Below are 20422 nucleotides of genomic sequence, written 5' to 3'. Positions count from 1 at the left end.
CAGAAAGTTGCAGTTTATCACTGCATCACAATTTCTTTCTCTGTTTGGGGGACTTTTTATCCTTAAATTGTTGCTGCATTTCAGCATATTTTTACAGTCACTTCCCAAACGACAGATACTCTTAAAACCCCTTCTCGGACGAAGAGAGTGTGACCTGGATGAAACGCACGGCACAGAAACCGCGCTCTCCGCGGAGCAGCATGCGTCCGAGGCGGGTACATCCCACGGGCACAGCTCGCACACACTCCCGGCCCTGGGGACATCCCAGCGCCGTGTCCCGGGATGAGCTCCCGGGATGAGCCCCCGGGATGAGTCCCCGGGATGAACCCCCGGGCTGGGACCCCGGCCCCAGGGACCACCCATCGAGGCCCCGCCCCTTTCCCCGCCCCCGCCCCATCTCAGCCAATCAGCGGCAGCGCCCCGCGGCGGGGGCCGGCTCTTTCCCGGCGCGGCGCTTCCGCTTCCTCGGCGCGGCCGCCATGGCGCCGCCGTGGTGCCTGTGCCGGGTGCTGCTGCTGCTGCCGCCCGCCCTCGCCCTCCTCGGCCTCGCCACCGCCGCGGGGCCGCGCCAGACCCCGGCGCTGGAGCTGGCGCAGGAGCTGGCGGAGGATCTGTGGGGCGCGGGGCTGCCCGGGGACCTGCCCGAGCTGGAGCCCGAGTGCCGCAGCTTGCTGGCCGACTTCGCGGAGGGCAGCGCGGCGCTGACGGGCTGCCTGGGCCGGCGCGCCCGCCCGGTGCGGCTGTGCCAGGGCTGCCACGGCCACTACCGCCGCCTGCTCGCACAGTACGGCAGCATCGCCCGCGCCGTCGGGGTGCGTCCGTGGGGCCCAGGAGGGTGCGCGGTTTGCCGGGGCGGGCTGGGGGCCTGCTCCCTTTCCGTGAGGCTGCCAGGCCCGTGAGTTCGGTGCCGGAGCACGTCAGTGGCGGTGGGATCCTCGGGAAGGCAGGCTGAAAGCCTCGCTGGGATGCGCAGGGCAGTTTGGCAGAGGCTGGGAGTGTTTGGGAAGCGCTGCTGGCAGGGACGGCCGCCTCCTCCTGCGCTGTTGTGGCGGCTCCTGTCATGGCTGGGGGTGAGCAGCTCCACCTGCGGAGAAAGCTGTGCGAGTGGAAAAACTCGAGTTGTTCTTGCTGATGTAGCAATGGCTAAAGCCGTGCTCTGGCTCACGGGTTGTATGAGCGCTGCTGGGGAGCAGTGCTAGAGTTTAGTTGCCTGGAACTTCTCGGAAAAAAGATGGCCTGTGAAGCTGTGGCGAGTGAGGCACATCATCTTGTGAGGAACCGTGTCAGCGTTCTTGGTTCTAAAGCTGATGGGAGCGTGTGTAAAAAGCCTGAGCACTGGCTGGGGTCAGTGCACCCTACTGGTGGGAGAACTTTGACTGAAGCTGAGTCTTCTGTTAACATCCTCCAGACTTTTACCGTGCTTTGTTTTGGGGTTTTTTCCCCCCTCCTTATTGTTGGACGTGGTTTGTGGCTTGTTTTGTGTGTTCTCATCGAATTGATCCATTTGTAAAAGTTCCTGGGATGACGTGATGATAACATTAGTGAATCAGAGCACTTAGTGATTAGTGAATCAGACTTTTGTTCTGTGATGATGGCTAAAAGTGGATACCCTGGTAATAGAACAGACAGAGAGTAAGTCGATAGGAGTATGCACCCTGGATTGTGCTTTCAGTCTTGGGATTTCTGAATTCCAAGATTTAGAATTGCCATTGACGAGAAAAATCTGGTGCTCTTCAAGCCCAGGCAGTAAATAGGTGCCACAGTGGCCTGCAAATCATTCTCTGCACAGTTTCCTGTGGTTGGAGAAGTATCAGTGTTGCTTTTGGGTAGTGTTTTGGGTTGTTTTCCTATTTCCTCTCACCACCCCAGTGCTTGTATTGGAAGAATACATGCATGTTCCCTTGGTAATTGTCCTCTCCAGGGCATATATGTAGCCAGTGGTCTCTTGTTCTAGTTTGCAAACTTGTCTGTTCTATTTGTTTCTTCCATGGAAGCTGCTTCAGTGTGAAAGTGAGAAATTGAATGTGTAACTCTCTTGGGTACTTTTACCATGATATTTTGGCTAGGATTAAGTGGCCAAATGTATTCCAGTACTTAGAACGTGTATGAACTCATTGCAGCTGCTGTGCTTGAGTACTAGCAGTCTGGGAGGACTTGTCCACTATGTGGTCTGGAAGACACATCTGTTGGCTTTCCTTCTGTGTGTGGATTAACTGACTAGGTGAATAAAGGAGGTGGCCTCTTGCAACCTCAGTCCCTGATTACAATTAGTCAGGTGTCTGTTGTTTCTATCTTAACAGCAATTAAGAGTGCAACATGACAGGAACAGCCAGTTTAAGTTTTGGACATCTCTGAAATATCAAATCCTTCTCACCAGGCTAATTAAAGAATCAATTAAGCAAACTTCATTTGAGGAATAATTTAGGTTTATGTGATTCGGTGTTGGTAAAGTGCTTTTTCCTACTCATGAGCCCAGGTGGTGAGGAAGCTTCACAGCCTTTGTGAAGCAACCAGAGTTTCCTGCATAAACAACATTCTTGCATATCTGTAATTTAGTAGAATTGAAAGCAGGCGAACGTGGGAGTTACCAGATGTGGCAATATTTGACTTCTGCAGTTGATCCTCCAGGGGAAAGTTCTTATTTAACCTCCTTGCCTCGTTTTAATGAAGAGGCAGAAACTGGATCTCTTGTAAAGCACTGTAAGGACCAAGTTTCTCATTAAAGAGATTATTTTTTTCTCTGTCCCACGTCACTTATCAAAGAGGCTTTTGGCAGCTTTGGCAGTTTTGAGAAGTGCTTAAGTCAATTTTGCAGCCAGACACCAGGAGCTAGAGCATGGGAGTCAGCTGACTGGAGGTCATGGTTCTGTATCTGACTTCTGATCAGAATACTTCCTGTTTATTCTGCAACTGCTTTCACAGTTGCTGTGCATTTTTTATGAGCTTGGTCCAGAGAATAAGTTGCTGTAAGAGTTGTGGCAGAGCCTGCTTTGAGGATGGGGTGCACTGAATGTCTCACTAAGGCAGGTGAGCTTGGCCTGGTTATATGCTTGGGCGAGTGAGCATGGGCACTGCTCCACAGAGGACTCTGTTCCTGGTGTTGCTGCACTGGGGGAAGTTTGCTGCTGATAGACTATGTTGGTACAGCGGTTTTGGAGGCTGTTTCTGTTCGAGTTTGGTTTGTTTGAGGCCAGTCCACCGGTTCAGCTCCTTCAACTGTTCCTTTTGTCTAATGAGAACAACCCTGTCCTCTTCTCTGACTGCACATGCCTTGAGCTGGCTCCGGGGGCAGTGGCCCATGAATGGATGAATGTGAGCCACCTGGCAGAGAAGGTCCGGTCTGTGTGCTTGTTTTTTGGTTTTTTTTTTGCCATGTACTTTTGACTGAGGCCCTAGTAGACCTGCAGAGATTGTGTGCAGTAAGCTGTGTTGCTCACAGTATGAGCTGGAGGATGAAAAGATTTTTGTTCCATCACTTCTGCTCTGCCTTTTCCGGAAATATCCATGTGATGTGTTGTGATTGTTTTAGATATGCTCGTGTAAAATACATTTCAGAAATTCCCCTTTGTATTTTTAACACTTGTCTGCTTCCTTTCTTTTTTCTTTTTATTTCTAGAATTCCTCTGAAAGCCACAATTGTGCCAAAAGCATCTTGACCTCAGACAGGCTGCAGATAGTTGTGACTCTTTCGGAGTTCTTCAATGAAACCTGGGAGGCAGCCAACTGCGCAAGTACGTGACTCATTCTGTAGCTCTCATGCTACTGTGATGACGTAGCCCTAAAATTTGCACAGATCAGAATTGTGTGTGTTTGAATACAGCCCACAGATAACGCACAAATCCTGAACTGTAGCCGCTCCAAGAGTGTTTTCTTTTGTAGAGGCCAAAATCTGAGGGCTGTAGTCTTGTCAGAAAACTACTGATGGTGCTTACTACTTTCAGGAGCATTTTGTAGGATGTTGGCTTGCTCTCATGGTGCTGTTGCTGAATTCCTAAATTCCTCAAATACTGTTGTTTTTAAAGGTCTGGCTGATTAGTGCACCTGAAGTAGGGTAGGATGGACGGAAGCAGTAACATGGGGTTGAGCCCCTGACTGGAAGGAAAGCCCCAGAGCTTCCCTCAAAGCTGGTAAAAAGCTCAGCTCTTTTTTTAAAGAATAATAATTACACTGTGATTTCTACTATTGTGTTCATGGTCTAGCTGTTTCCTGGGTGCTCTCCATTTCATCTCTCCTGCTGGTGCTTCTACTTCCACAAAATGGCTGTTACTGTTGCTGGGCAAAGCCAGATTTGTGGGCTGGGAAATAAAAGTAATCTCTTGTTTTATCTCAAAGTCCAAAGATAATTCAGTTCCCCTCTTCAGAAAGCTCTTGATGATAGTCTTCATCTTTCACTTAATCAAGGCCAATTAATTCTGAAATGTGTTCTCGATGAAGCGTTAGGTCGCAGGTCTGAGATATCAGTGGCAGGCAGATAGGGAAACTGCAGTGTTGACTAGACCTGTCCTTTATAGTCGAGGGCTCTTTTTGCAGGAGTGGAGTGTCTGGGCCTTGCTGGCTGTGGAAATGTTAGAAATTAAAATAAAGATGTTTTTCTTTCTTTTCAACAGATTGTTTAAAGAATAACAGTGAGGGATTATCAAATTCTACTGAAGAATTCCTGGATTTATTCAATAAATCTCTGACATGTTTTGAACATAACCTTCAGGTACTTATGCTGTGTATTTAAGAGAAGCACTAAATCATCTAACTGCTACCAAAATTTTATTTATGCTGAATAAACTGCAGATGCAGACTAGGCAAATTAACTGCTGCTGAGTTTGTGAATTGTAGGCAGATAAATCCGTGATCGGTAAAATGCAGTTGTTTACAGACTGAGTGCCTGAAATTAATTCTAATTGATACTCACCTTGACTTCATTTTGTCTGTAATTGCAATGCTACTTCACATCAAAATTTCTGAATTCACAATAGTTGATAATTACATAGTAAAAACCAGCATGTCTGCGTGCTCTTGCTTTGTAGAATTATCTTTTTTAACATAGAAATTTGGTCTTTAAATATTCTTTTGATAATATGGACTAGCTCAGAAGTACCAGCCACCTTTAATTCTTGTAACATTTCTTTTGTCTGTTAAAATTACTCGTAGTTAAAGGTTGGCCATATTGTAAAGACAGTATAACTTCCTTAGTGAAACAAATGTGGTAATTGTCCTGAGAGAAAATGCCCTGTATAGCCTAAGAAACTGCACATTCCATTTCAGTCAGAAACTGGCCAGATTTCAGGATCATTTTGTAGTAAAATGGGTTTACTTCAATGGGCGTGGGACAGTCTCTGAGGAATCTGTCTCTTCTTCGAGTGGTTTCTAGGAAATGTGCCTTTATAGGCCTTGGTCAGGAGCGGTGTGGACTGGCCTATTGAAAACTTCCAAGTGATTAAACTAGAACTTAACCCAGTGGTCAGTGGGTAGCTGGTACAGCCATTACTGTGTTGAAATATCTTCAGAGATTGCAGTTTTGTTTTCACGTGTCCTGTATTGCATTCATGGAGTGCTGAAGGCCGCAGATGGAAAGGATTGCTTGGTATGGCACAGTCCGTCCCTGTCAGTGTAACTCGGCAGTAACAAATTAAACCAGTTTGTTTTTTTTAATGCCTTAAACTATCATTCATTCAGAGTTTTATAATCCTAGGGGCAAGCCATTGATCTGTCACCAAATAACTACACAGAGGTGTGTAAAAACTGCAACGAAACCTACACTAAATTGAATGACCTGTATAACCACCTGCAGAGGATGAACAGGCAAGGTGGTGAATCTGAGCACTCCGCACACTTGTGTATCGACGTGGAAGATGCAGTACGTGTTTGTTAATGTACTTCATTAATCTGAGCCATTTGTGCTTTTCTTACTAGGATTGCTTTTGCCTTTGGGCAGGGGGAAATAAGGGCAGCAATGCCTTTGGCAGGCTGGTGTCCTGTGGTGGGAGGTGCTTCGTGGGGCTGTCTTGTGAGGTCCTGTCCTCAGGCAGTGCTGCAGGAGCATGACTGAAGCTACAGATCTCCTGAGCGCATTCCAGTTTGAGGAGCTGCACTTTTGCTTCTTGTTACTGTGAAGGAGATGGATTAAAAAAAAATAAATCTCTTAAACTTCTGGCTTTTAATGTGGGGCTTTTCTCCTATTCTAGCTGGTGTATTAATTGATTCCTTATTACAGCAGCTGTTTCTAGGGATCCTCAGCATTGACAACATATATTTGAAAAAAGCTTTGGGTATATTGTGGGTTTTTAAGTGGCTGGGCTGAAGGAGTGTTCCTCAAAAGCATGGGATTAGCCCTGTCCCCACAGACTATCAGTGAGCTCTCTGGGAAACAGACATGCAGCAGTGTCTATATGTATCTGAGTATAGTTATGTTTTTGAAGCTTGTAAAAGTTTTGATGTGAAATCTTGGCTCCATCTAAATAGTCTGTTTCAATATTTCCAGGTATTTGCTTGCTTTTGGGGCAGATTTGTTCAAGTGCAATTTTCTGAGGTGATACTTGCATGTCTTGAGGCCTCACTGTTTGCCCTGCCATGCTGCACAGAAAAAATGCACGTGCTGCTTTCATCGTTTGCCTCTGTTTTCCTTTTAGATGAACATCACTCGGAAGCTTTGGAGCAGGACTTTCAATTGTTCTCTTCCCTGCAGTGATACAGTCCCAGTGATAGCAGTTTCATCCTTTATTCTCTTCCTACCTATTGTTTTTTATCTTAGTAGTTTCCTTCACTCAAAGCAGAAGAAACGGATACTCATTTTGCGTAAGTGGCGGTGTTGGCATTTCACTGTTGGAGTTGGGAGGTGCCAGGGATTTTCTTGGCTCTTGTGGGAGAGGAGGCCCAGCCAGATCTGCCTGCAGCTGTGCTGACGGCGCTAATAGCAACTATTAGTCTGCTGCTGTCCCCTGAAGAAGGGTAGTAAAGAGCTTCAGCCATATCTTTTCATTAAAGTTTCTGGACGTGAACAGAAAGCTGTTTGCAAGTCTGTCTGATAAATAGAGGGAGTGGAGGGACTAGTTTTGTGGAATTCTTTGTGTTTAATTTTCATATAATTTTTTCCTTTCTAGCCAAGCGCATCCAGTCAAATGCCAATCTTGTGAACATCCAAGAAAAATACAGCTGAGCTGCAAAACAAAACCTGAGAACTGCTGCTGGTATACAGTGGGTACAATTGTGTTGGAATGAGGCCGGCACAAAAGAGGAGTTAATTATGGTTTAGTGTAATGATACAGAGCAACACAAGTTAAACAAAATGCTGTCTGACTTCTAAGCGAGGATATTAACAAACATGACAAGGCAGGGCTGTGTGACACTGTATGGACTCTGGTTTTGAAAAATCTGTGGTGGTTTTTTTTTTTTTCAGTCTTGGGCTGAAGCTGGTGTTTTTCTGTTCCTAAGCTTTTGTACTTCACATCAGTAGAATAGCTACACTTCCCTTGCATGGTATTTTCTGTGTTTGTTTCATAAAAAACTGGTATTTTGAATCTTTTTGAGGTGATTTTGATAGTCAGACAAAATTTCAAATAATGTTTGCTATTTCTGCTTAAAACATTATTTTTAATTCCACAGAATATTCAGATGTGGGATGGAAGGAACCCTTTAAAAAAGTTCCCACCTTTTCTATACCACTGAAAAGTCATGCTGGCATCTGTTAAAAAGAGGCATGAAATATATAGAAAAAGTGGTAATATATACTGTCTAAAATGGCAACAAAAGCAGCACAACTGCCAGAGCTGGACTTGAATAGTAATTATTGATGGCTACAGTATTGTGTTTTCTCTGAAACTGGTGGCATATTGAGTCTTTTGCACACTTTAACCACTAAAATCGTTGCTTTTCAAGTCTTACATTTTCAGAAGCTAATTTTACATACCTGATTGTGTAACAAAGTTTCACTCTCTGTTTATTATGCCATTTGCTTTCCTTATTAATTCTAACGTTTTGGTGGTTTTTTATCTCTTTGTAGAAGAGAAGTGAGGTAAAGTCAAGTCACTGGAGATGCTGAATTTCCTGGTCTAGAGCTTACTGTGGCTTAATACAGAGCTGTTTACAGGAATTTTGTAGGGAAAAAGTTGTGTTTTCTAGGTACTGTGTTTTAGCAGTAAGTGAACCAGTGGGTTCTCTTACTTGAAACCTGTTCTGAAGAACGTGAATATACTGTGTTGGGAATTAGTGACTTTCAAGAAATAGTTAAAAAATATTATTCCTGTGAAATAGATGGGTGCAAACAAATGCAAACTTGCAGAACTTCAAAGCTGATGGCGAAATTCGTGCAATAACTGCGGGGATGGGTGGTGCTGCTGTCAGGCTGTGGACACAATTTAATGGCTGCAGTGGCAGTTCAGTTTGTTTATTGTATTTCTGATTTGGGAGAGTGGTGGGGTTTAAAGTATTTATAGCTGTACCTGAGGTTACTGAATGCCAGAGTCTTTGCTCCAGTTTTTAAATGTATTTTCTAACCTTGAGATAAAAAAAAATGGTCATTACAGCTAAAAAAAATTAATTAATTTTCTCTGGGAATCTGTGTCTCATGTCTGTCAAAATGCCTATGAAATAGTTGTATTTGATTTACATTGGAGCCTATAATGTTGAATTTCTCCTTTGCACTAAGGCTCAAATAAATATATAAGTGTAACAAAAACAGTCCTAAAGCTCTTCAAATCATTTGCTTTATTAATTATTTTATTTTTCTTCTGTTAGGACATGCTATTGGTTTTGAAGTCAAGTTTAACAAGTTTATTAAACTGTATGTTTAATAATAAGTACAATACGGTGTTAGCAATTGGTCCCACCCACACGATTGCTTTTTAGTGTCTTATCAGAAAGAAGTATCTTCCTCTGTTTAACATGTGAATTACTAGATCAGCAGTCACTTTGTTTTAGGTAGTTTACAGCAATGATTTAAAACTGTGTTTCTCTTGCTTATTGCATAACAGTACATCCAGCTGGGAGACGCATGCTGCCTTTTAAGAAAAAAAATATTTTTTTATATCTATTATTCTTAAACTTCAACTTTCTGGTACTTATTCAGCTGCCTGCTCTAATAGCATTACATTGATTTGGGACATCATATGATTGAGAGCTATTCAAAGGAATCTTTCATTCCTGCAGATAAAGCCAGTTTGTATGTGCAGCATTTCAGAATGACAGCTTTTATACTGTAAGCAGTGGCTTTTTGAGCACATTCATGTTAAGTAGGTCTGAAAGTCATTACTTTTGGATATGGTGGTTAAGCACTTTAAAAAAAAAAAAATCAGCTTTTCTTATTTTCCTGGCTCTTAAGCCAAACGGAAATACTCATGTGTCTTTTGTTGGTTTTGATTTTAAAGCAGCAGCAAAGTTTACACTTGAGATTTTTAATGTTAAATCTACTATTTTCTTTTTTTTTTTTCCCCACCCTTCCCCCAACTTTCTACTGTAAACTTTCTTTACACAGTGTTATATTTTTGGTAGGATATTTCATATATAAATTGATTGAATTGTCTTTATACTCTATTTGCTAGAGAAATGTAGAAGCAAACAGACTGTTGAAAGAGGAATAGAATTCTTTTCGCTGCTAGTCTTTCACCTCTTTTTTTGGTATTAATATGTATTAAAAGGCATAAACTTTGAAATACTAGTTGGTTTTATCTTGTTTTTTTTTTGTGGAAATAAAGATTTCTTATGGGGGGGGGTAACACTTTGATTCATATTTATACTTAGTAGGAAACCCCTAAACGTGCAAAGTCGGGTCTAATAAAGATTGTCAATAAACAGAGAACAGCATGGTTACTTAATTGCTTCATCTATAGTAGCTTTGTACCCCTTCTGTTCTGCATTTCTGTTGAGAAGCACCTGCTTATTTTCTTCATTATGCTGCTTGCAGGACAACAGCCTCAGAAAGGTGTTTTCGGAGCAGTGCTGTGCTGAATTACAGAAGAGCAACTGCTGAGAGGGTGGTGTTTCAGCTCTGTTGAAGTCTCCTGCAGTCAATGGAATTTTGTTAGCTGCAACTGAGTTTCATGGATGGGTGTGTGGAAGTGAGGCTGGTGGGGATAACTTCTTGTCTTTGTGGGGGGGGGTTTTGGTTGCCTGCCCTGGCCCCTCGGAGCTTCAGCAGGCATGGTGTTGGATTGCTGCTGGGCTGCAGGGTTTAAAAAGCAGCAGTGCAGTGCCTCATCATGGAGAGAGTTGGGTGTCTAGCCTGATGGCAGGAGCCTTGTGCTCTAGTGGTGCAATTTGTAAAAGCAAATTTAAGTCTCAGCGTGTTCCTTGCAAGAAATGTCCAGGAAGGCAGTGGGAATTGCAATATTGGTGTGGTTCTGGCTGCCTCTACGCTTGAGAGAGAAACTTGGAAGGGAATCTGCACAGGAGAAGGGCAAGGGGGAACAGTAGAGGATTTATTGATGAGTGGAGGAGTAGAGGTTCAGAAATGGGGGTCTGTAAGCACATGAAGAGGAGGCTGCTGAAGTGCACAGGTGGTTGAAAGATGCTGAGAAAAGAGTATGAATGGGCCCTTGATGGCAGCTGAGCTGGAAGGGAGATGCTCTGGCTTCTTGGTCGAAGTGAGGCTGGGGACTGCTGGATGCAGTGCAGCTGAGCTTGAGCCCTGCACTGGTCTATGGTGGGGTGCCTGCACACATCAGAGCTTGGAGTGAGGAGTAGGATGACAACAGGGACTGGCTTCTGAGTTAAAAACAACTGCTTTCTGCTGGGAGGACTGCTGGACTGTGTGATGGTGTTGAAATAATCCTAGTTCAAATGTTCTTTAAAGCTCCTGTTCTATTTTGAGCCGAGTGAGGATTCCTGTTTAGTGCTAAACAAAGAATTCTTAAAAAAAAAAAAAATAAATTTTTTTTTGAGTAATGGCTGCTTTCTGCATCTTCATTAAATAACTGCTATAATCACAAAATGGCTTCAGTTTCCTAATGTTTTCTTTCTTGTGCTTTCTGTCCAGTTAATCAAGTACCATCAAATCTTGTGTTTCTGCTAATTTCTACCTTAGTTTTCATGCCCTGAATGTAGAGTTCCTCTGGAACGATAAGATGTGTGATTAGCAAAATCACTGTACTCCTAATCAGAATGTATGGGTAACTTAACAATTTTTGTTCATATTTCGTTGTGAAATTTCCCTCTGGGACTGATGTAAGCATTTTTAGCCTGACCTTCATTAAGTTTGTGTAGGATGTGCATTCTGTATCTTTGCCAGAGTGAAAAGTTACATTGGAAGAGCAAAGCTATTAAATTCTGCAACTTCTCTGGAATGTTTCTTCTCCCAGGATTGTGATGGGTGCCTTTTGCTACTTGCTGGAGGCAGCCAGGGTGATTTATGTGCAACAATAGCCTTGTGTTGTGCTGAGAATTGAAGTGCAGTTGCTGTCTTGGAGATCCTAATCTAATCTAAGACAAAAATAACATGGAAAGGAAGAAAATGGGTGATGTGATCAGTAACCACAATCAGTTGTGTGATACCTGCATCAAACACCTGCACTTGGAAGGGATCACCAGCATCTTTGCTGGCCTTTCAGAGTGTCTGGCATGGTCTGTGCCCAGGACTGGGTGTGGGCTTAGGGAGCTGTCAGACCAGCATCTTCCTCTGTGATGGCAGCAGCTTCAGTACTCGGCTCTGCTGGAAAGTTGGTGCTGCTCCAAACTGATATCCTGCAGCATCTGCTCTGACCTGTGGCAAGGAAGGAATATGGGGATACTCTAGAGTACAGCTTTGAAAGGAGCTTGTTGCTTGAAATATGAGCTAGGTTTGGGCTTTTTCACTTCTGTGCGTCCTGTTTGCAAAGGGGATTGAGCAGAATAGGGCTGAGTGAGCACAAAGACAGCAGGGACACCACTGCAATGTTTTGCTGAGTTAGAGAGGCAAAGTTATGTCAAGTAAATGCTAATTATTTTTTAACAACATCTTAATTAGTTGTGGCAGAAATAAGTTAAATAGTTGCATGAGCTCTAATCTTCCTCTGCTCCCATCTGAGGTGAAAATAATGGAATTTTTTTCCAAATAATTATTAAAAGAAAGATACTCACTAATAGCTCAGTTGAATTTTTAACTTTTAATACTGAAAATTTTCCTCTGGTGCCAGCACAGTAAGTATCATGGATTGCTGCAATTAAACCAGTGCATTAAGTTATTCATAATACCCTTTCTGGGCAGTGTTCCCACCTGCTTAATCTGTGCTATACAAGCATTTATTAGAACTGACTGTTGAAAAACGCCAAGCTAAATCGGACACTGAAAAAAAAAAATTGGAAAATCAATATGATGCCCTAAACTGGTTTAATGTGTCTTTCCTCTTCAATAATCCTACGCGTTACTGATTTATTTGCTGTAATGAACATGCCATTCAACCGAAACAAGATTAGCTGCTTAAACCAGCGCATTAAGCACGGAGAAACTTTAATGCTGCTTTATATTTCATTGTAATGCTCAGCACTTGCAGCGGTGTGACTTTTTCTCCTCTGCAACAACGAGTTGTGTGAGAGTCACAGAAGGCTTCTCAAATGGTGTTTGGTTAAAGTGTTTGAAACAGTAAATATGGGTTGGAGAGTTGCAACGTGGCACCTCCTTCATCCAAACCTAAGTGGAACCAAACCAGTGAGCAGGATTAATGCACAAATTTATACTCCCTTCAGGATTTTTCTGGGGTTAACCATGAAATAAATGACTTATGTCAAACTGATCTAGGTTAAGACAGAGAGAACAGCCACTGGCAATCAGAATCTTCCTTTGGACCTCATTCAAAAAACTTTTTTCACACATTTCAAAGAATAGCAATTTACTGTGCTCCATTAAAAAGCAGACTGCAAGGAGGAAGCATATTGGCTCTGCAAGGGAGAGCCCCAAGATGGATGTGGTAAAGACAGAAAGTGTTCAAAGGAGTCTGTAGAAGGAGACAGGGAAGTAAGAGTACAGGTATTCACACCTGTCCAGTATTGTGTAATATATAAATAGAAAGTCTGTTCTTTTGCATAATACTGGGCAGGTCTGAAAAGTTCAAGCTCTCCAGTTTCCAGGTAAAACTGTGTATTCTCTTCCTGCTATAGTGGCAAACTTCAACTGGGTTTTCAGTGGGTTTTGATTACTGTTTTGTCCTTTCCCTCTGTTATAAAAATGCTGTTTTAGATAATTACCTTCCCTTCTTGTTGGTTAGGAAGCAGGCTGTATTTGCTGGGGCATCTGTATATTCTCCATAGTTCTCAAAACTGCAGTGAATTTTCTGTTTGCAGTACAATGTTATGTTTCTTTTTTCTTTTGAAGATTATGATGAGTAGTCAACATGTTTCAGCAGCTTTTTGGGGTCTTGGAGTCAAACTTAGAATATCAAGCCCAGAGAAATATGTTTCAAAGTATTGCAGATGTGTGCTGAGTTGAGAGCAATTACCTAAACACGTAGAAATTATAAAAAAATATGGTGCATTTGCACTGTGTTGGTGCAGGTTTTCAAATGCAGGTGGTGATTCTTGCTCCAGAAAGTGCGTGTTGCTTCTGGTGAATGCTGCTTTTGTCCAGGTGATCAGAACGCAGAATCAAAGTGATCTGGTAATAAGAGAGTTGAGGGATTGAAGGAAGCTGTTTCTGGAGAAGCAAATGCACTCTGGAAGCCTCTTAGGGGAAGCAGCCTTACTTTGCATTGCTCCACTTAAACAAAAAAACAAACAAGCCTGAAGATGCTTTCAGAACATCTGCCTGAAGGGTGAGTGCTGGGATGCAAAAAAAGGGCTTGTGAGTCTTGGCAAGAATATTACTTTGCCACTGATATGACACTTTTTCATGGAAGAGCAGAATCTGAGGGTAAATGTGATGGAGTGCCCTGAGAGGAATGTGCATGCTGCAAGGGGAAAACACTGTCCTCAGCAGGTGGCTTAAAATGGAGGAAGAGTAGCAGTCATGTTTCTGTGGAATACTTGTGTGTTTTTTTTAAATTATCAGGAGCCCCCTTGGCACCATTTGCTGTTGCTTTCCAGACTGCATAGATCTAAATGACGCTTGCATTCAGCCCCTGGGCTCTGGTCACCCTGTGTTACAGCAGGCTCAGTTCCTACTGCAGAAAACACTTATTTTTTTCTGCTACATGGATAAGCAGCTGCCTTTATTGCAGCCACTCACATGAGCAACTTTAGGCCCACTCATATGCTCCCATAGTCATATTTTATTCAAAGAGGAAGTGTTTTGTGTGATCTTCTAATTCACAGCAATGGAGGCACTTGGACTGACCTGTTTGATGTCCAAGCAAGCCTCAGAAGAAGGGATAGTGAGAAGGAAGAAATGGGGGAGCAACAGTGACACTGAGCAGGAGAAAGGAGGATTGAATAGCCCTGGGAAAGCCTCTGCTCTGCCTTGGCTTGTATAATGGGGACTTATACAACGTGTAACCCAACCTGACCCTGACCCTGCCAGTGCTCAGGGACTATATTTTTACTAAGATTAAGCTTTTCTTTTCTTTCTTTTCCTGGAACAATTTAATTGGCTTTTAGCTTGCCTCTTGGCTGGCATGGTCAAAGCAAGCTTGCTTGCTTTTATCTGTGATATTTACCTACATCCTCCGTGAGTTGTGTAGCAGAGGCTGCTTTGGCCCAGCAGCTGTGTGTGTGCCAGCCTTCTTGGGGAGCATGTAACTGTCTCACAGATGGTTGGGTAGTGAGGAACTGCTCCAAAAATCAAGCAGGTGAAGAGGCTGACCATGCCTAGTTTTTTAATCAGGCTTCTCTCTCACTTTCCTGAGGAGATTGTGTGCACAAGCTGATCTCCAGTGACTGGTAACAGGGGCAGATTTCTGCCTCTTAGGCATACAGATGCCCAATTTCACTTCTGTTCAAGTGAAAACAACTCTCTGTAGTAAGAGGCCAGAAGCAAAACCACGTCCTGTGCTTTCTGACAAGAATGCAGAGGGACTACAGCTCTGGGACAGGAACCAAGCCCCCTCGGGCTTGTGGGTTTATCCTCAGATGGGATGGCTGCCCTGCAGCACACACCTCTTTGTGCAGCAGTCAGCAGTCTTACATCCAGGCAGGCAACCTCAGGGAAAAAGCAAAGCATACACAGATGTGCTCTGCCTTGTCTCTCACCCTCTCAATGTTTTTGCTGCTGCCGTGTCTTGAAGTCTGCAAGCAAAAGGGACACATCACGGGGATCTGGATACACGGCCTCTCAGCACAAGGATGGCAGATGTGACCCGTGTGCTCTGCACTTGAACTAACTCTTCTGAATCAACCATAAGATCTTGAAGGCACTTAAACTGGGCAAACCCATGCTTTCTTCCCTGTTCTGGTTTCTATTTCTGATAATTTTGATTCAAGATCTGCCTTTTTTTCCCCTGAAAATTTATGCTCACACAGCTGCGATAGCTCAGTAAAAGGAACAGCACCATTCTTTATGTGATTGGGGCAGAAATCAAGCTGTGAGTTATCTTCATGGTCTGACATGATGAAACTCATATTTTTACACTGGAAACTCATTCTGAGGGGTCAATAAGCATAAGATAACCTGGACAGAAATAGAAATAACAGATGAAAGTGTCTAAAATAGATTTTAAATATATGTTTATATATATACATATTTATTTTTCCTTTGAAGTGCACCTTCCTGATTTCAGAGTGCATAACTTTTTAGCTCCTGTGCCATGAGTCAGACAATCTGTGAACTGGGGGTGCACAGACTCTACTGTTCTCACTTCCAGCATCTGAGAGGGGAGATGATGTAAAAGGGAAAAAAATAGAGATTGAGAGACTAAGAGACCCCATCTTACTCATGTTAGAAAAAAACCCTGTATCTGCTAAAAGGAGATAAAAACAGCATAAATTCCAATCAGATGTGCCTCTTGTGCAAAATGACTAATTAAATGACATTGGTATCTTAAAAATAGACCTTGCTTTAACGGAAAAATATTTTAGAGGTGATTTAAAAAGAAATCAGAATCCCAGGAATAATGAAGAAGGTATGACTCTCTGCCTGGGCTTTGTTATTTCTTAGAAGTAAATCTTATTTCGGGGAGAGCTTTTAAGAAGAGCAGTAAAGCCTGGCTGACATACAATAGCCAGTCTCATACAAACAAGTGTGGGCCAGGGCTCACAAAAGGGGCTGCAGAGGTCAGAAAACAAGTGCTGGGTGGTGTGTAAATGAAGTCAGCCTCTCCTGACCCTTGGGCAAGCCCTCCTGCCCACGTGGGAGCAGCAGCCTTGGCATCTCCCTGCACCCGGTGGCAAAGCTGCACCTGCCTGCGCCTGGCGGGAGCCTGGGAGTGGCCGGGCAGCTCCTGGCACAAAGCAGGAGCACCGTGGGGCTTCTTCCATGCATTTCTTGTGTTGCTGGAACACAGACCCCATCCAGGCACAGGCTTTGGGCTGGTAACTGCCTAGGAGCATGGAGGACCATGGAGATGCCCATGGAGGGACATAAGAGCTGCTGCAGTGGGTCATCTCTAGTCCAGGAGCCTGTCTCCACTGTGCCTGCCAGCTCTGGCACTGTAGGAAGGACTCATCATTGTTTGTTCACTCTTTCTATGCCCGCTGGGTTTTCTTAAATCTTTGCTGTTTCTCTTCTGCAGTTTCCCCAGTAGCACATATGCCCCAAATAATTGTTTGTCGAACCATGTGCTTAAACACCTGCAAGATGAGACTTCTAAAAATTAGTTTATATACTGAAAACATGAAACGGATTAACACAAAGGGGAAACGTTTGATCTCTTTCACCAAATAACCATATCAAAAGCTCTTTTTAACGCCTTTTGTTGAAACATATAAAAGTCATGAACTCCTTGGCTGCTAGCCAGTACATCAGAGCGCTGCCTGGCGTAAACTAATGTCACTCTGTCAGTCTCCAAGGCCATGAACTGACTTCTGCCATGCCAGGATGCAGCCTCCAGGGATTAACAGGGTGTTTGTATGACTGGTAACACTGTATGTTCTGTGCTGAAATGAGTAAATGTGTATGGAGAGCTGTGAATGTTATTGAGAAGCTAGCTCCTGAAGTACAGCAGATATTATCTTCAAGAGAAAGAGACTGACAGACTGTCTATCTTTGAGGTGATGAATAAGAAAACACATATTTTTTTTCTAAAAACTTATGAGTTTTTATTGAAAGTGACACATTGTTCCAAATACATCAATTTTGATTTCCTGGTGTTTGCCAGGAAAGGCTACTCCCCAATAAAGGAAAAGTTCCCTTCTGCTTTTGTTATAATAACAGCAAAACTCAGTTATGGGAAATTTTCCACCTCTTTACCTGAGCTGATGCTTCAAGGAACAGGTTTCCTACTTTAATATTTCACCCTTCAGAGCTTTTTCTGCTAATTTGGAGGGGTATTGAAAATGAAAAAGTTAAAATTACGAGAGTGCTTTGCAACTGCAGTGAAGTTTATTACCATGAACAGGTAACAGCATGATCACTTATTAAGAAGGGTGCAGCAAGAAGAAGTTGATGGGACAGGTTAGCATTGATGAGTTTACAGGTCCCAGAACACCCACAGTGACTTACAGTGGTCATGTCCTGCCAGGTCAGGGGCTCACTGACCAGGAACCACTGGGGAGCCCAGGGAGCTGCAATACCGAGGAAATCACTGCTGAAACAGGCAGGCACGTGGAGGGGAAGCAGGAGCTCCTAGAGGTGCATGGTTTAGTCAGGATTGGGTGTCTTAGCAGTGTCCCACTCAAGGCAGGACAGCTGACACAGCTCCTGGAGTATGCAAGGTGCGAAGAACTCCTCATGGGTCCAGTAAGCAGCTTCCTCTGCTTGCTTTTCACATAAATCCTTTGTTCTTCCCTCCAGTGCTTCCTTGAAGCATTCCAGCCATGTCCATGAGCAGCCCTTCACTTGTGAACACCCAGGTGGCTTTGAAGATTCATCTGTCATCACTCCAGTGGTTGTTGATTCCAGAGTCACAGCCCATACTCCATGCAGGCTATGAAATTAATCCACATCTCAGTAGTGTTATACTTGTTAAATACATGCTGGTCCTCCTCAAAATACCACAGAATACTTGAGGGTGGAAGGCACCTCTGGTCTGATCCTCCTGCTGGTGCAGGACCATCCAGACACAGTTGCCACAAGGTGAGTCTATGCTGAGCTTCTCAGTTACCTGTTTTTGCAGGGATACCTCTGAAAGTGAGCCCAGCAGCTCCCGGAAGGTGCAGAGAAAGGACTGCTGGGTGCCAGATCCCATACCCAGATCCTTGCTGGGGCAGGATGGTTTCCAATATAATCCTACAAAAACCTCTTCTTGGCTAGTCTTTGTCCTCCAGGGGCTGTGGCTCCTCCTGATGCTGAGGCTCTCTGCACTGTATTTCCTGTGGCACCTGGCTCCAAACACTGGTGTCTCCAGGAAGGACACTTTGTGGGTTTGGTGTTGAAGCTCCTGCTGTGATCCCTGCAGGTCTGAGTAGTCTACTGTGCAGAAGCTGGGTGTCTGCTTCATGGACAGCCAAATATCTCCTTAAATGCTTGTTAGCCCCAATCCAGGGTGGGTATTGGACATCCCTTCATTTTGGGACTAGCCCTAAATTCAATCCCTTATTAACCATGCAAGAAGCTGCTGCTGATATTGCTGCTGAGTGACACTCAAGTGGCTGTGGTAAACAAGGGATGGTTAAAGCTGTGTTCTCTATATATTTCAAGAAAAAGAACAACTCTCAATGAATAACAGGGCAAGCACATCTGAGCTTGGCTTTCTGGGGAAAACAAGGTTGTATCTTAAGGGGTTTGAATGCAGATTATGACCTCCTACATTTGTAATCTCTTAGCAAATCTTAATGAATCTGTACTTGAAGGAAAACATACAAAAAGACAGGAGTTCCTACAAGCTTCATGATAAGGGCTGCTGAGGAGAGAAAGGAAATCACCCAGAAATTATCCCTCAAAGAGGTGTCAGCCTGACCTCACCATTGGTTAGCCATGGCACCATTCCACAGGATAGAGCCTGTAGAAGCCCCAGCTTCAAAGAAAGCTACAGCCAGACTTTGCATCTTCCTGGGCACCATAACTGATTTATCATGGGGTACAAATGTGGCTTTGTTAGTTCCAGTCCTTAAGGACTACCTAAGCCAGCCTACTGGTTCTGCTTTACTGCCCAGTCTTTCTGTGCCACACTGGCAGCCCTGGGGCCCTCCTGGTTTTGGCACATCTGCCAGACTGGTAAGAGGGCAAAGTAACCAGCTCAAGACAGTGGTGGAACCACCTCTCTTCAGTAGGATCTCAGAAAGTTGTGGTCTGTCAGAAATGTATGTGCCTGCAGTGCTGACTACTGCTGCATTTCTCAAATACAAGAGGACTTCCTTTCCCCTTGGTAGCAAGGAGTTTTATGCTGAGTTGACTGAATAAGAATTTCCAGCAGAATAATTTCCCTGAAAGATTAGGGAAGTCGAACATTTCTTAGGATCTCTATCATGTCTGAAATCTCTTTATCCTACATATGAATTACCTTTTTCCTTTTAAATGGATGCATGCACCAAAGCTGAACCCAATGCTTTAATTTCCAGCTGTATCTGTTTAGCTGCTCCCCTCTCTAAAACTTTTTATTTCCTTTTTTTTAAAGGTGAGAGCCTGAGAGAGGTCAGCTGGAGCATAAGTGCTCTGCTTTTCCCTTTCATTAGCACAAGTGATGGCTACACATGGATTTCAAATTTGCTTCAGCTCTTACTGGGGCTCTTTGCAGCCTGAAGCAGGGATTGATTGTCTGTGAAGAGGCTCTGCGGTAACAAAGGCAGAAGTCAGGCAGGGAAGGTCTGACATGTGAGCTGTCAGAGGCGGTGTCACTGCCAGCTGACCCATCATAAGACTGCCGGGAACAGCCAAAGGGTGCCCTGCTCGGGAGGTTCTAGTGCCCTGCTCCCTGCTAGTTTGTGCTTGGAAACAGATTGACTAACATAATAGAGTGATTTTGTAATCTGTCATAATACCATAAGCTACAGATCCACAGACTTTGACCCCTCGCAGGTATAATGAGCTCCTTTATTCAGCTGCACATGCTCTCTCGATGGGGGAGAGAGAGGGGGGCTTTTTTCTAATTATATATCCAAAGCATATGTTTTGCCCAGAAACAAAGCATTATATTCATTAGTGAAATCCTATAAGCTTGGCTCTTTTTATTAGCCAGTTAACTAATTGACAGTTAAGAACATGTATTAATATCATGGTGTAACCATGCAGTCACTTAATCTGACAGCTTTATTAAAATCATAGCATTGCTCCTCTAAGTTGCTACAGTGAAGGGCTGTAGCATTTGCATTAGAAACACTGGTGTTTCGAGATATAAAGCTCAGCTGTGAAAAAAAAAATCAACATAACAACACACAAAGTCTTAGCCTGGTGTTGGTCTCTGTTAATCCTTTGTCAGAATTGGAGAAGAGCACTAAAAGTCCTTGTGTTGATCTTTAAAAATCTGCTCAATCAGTTTAAAGTAGGTTTGAGGAGCCT

At 43.6% G+C, this 20422-nt stretch overlaps 1 protein-coding gene across 1 annotated transcript; it reads left to right on the top strand.

Annotated features, from left to right (window-relative positions):
- The first annotated feature begins 469 nt into the window (after nt 1-469).
- Nucleotides 470-9797, top strand: OSTM1 (osteoclastogenesis associated transmembrane protein 1). The gene is made up of 6 exons (XM_058836026.1): nt 470-812; nt 3617-3731; nt 4608-4705; nt 5687-5851; nt 6624-6789; nt 7095-9797. The coding sequence occupies exons 1-6, from the start codon at nt 480-482 to the stop codon at nt 7148-7150; spliced, it is 933 nt and encodes a 310-aa protein (XP_058692009.1). The 5' UTR covers nt 470-479; the 3' UTR covers nt 7151-9797.
- The last annotated feature ends 10625 nt before the right edge of the window (nt 9798-20422 follow it).

The sequence above is a fragment of the Poecile atricapillus genome, chromosome 3, assembly GCF_030490865.1.
Source record: "Poecile atricapillus isolate bPoeAtr1 chromosome 3, bPoeAtr1.hap1, whole genome shotgun sequence".
In the NCBI taxonomy this organism is placed as follows: Eukaryota; Metazoa; Chordata; class Aves; order Passeriformes; family Paridae; genus Poecile; species Poecile atricapillus.
The sequence above is the reverse complement of the archived record's forward strand: the minus strand, read 5'-3'. Positions and strand labels throughout refer to the sequence as shown.

Coding starts and splice junctions, on each gene's coding strand:
- OSTM1 (XM_058836026.1), top strand. CDS start 480: ATGGCGCCGCCGTGGTGCCTGTGCCGGGTGCTGCTGCTGCTGCCGCCC. Junction 813..3,616: donor GCATCGCCCGCGCCGTCGGG/GTGCGTCCGTGG, acceptor TTTTATTTCTAG/AATTCCTCTGAAAGCCACAA. Junction 5,852..6,623: donor GTATCGACGTGGAAGATGCA/GTACGTGTTTGT, acceptor TTTTCCTTTTAG/ATGAACATCACTCGGAAGCT.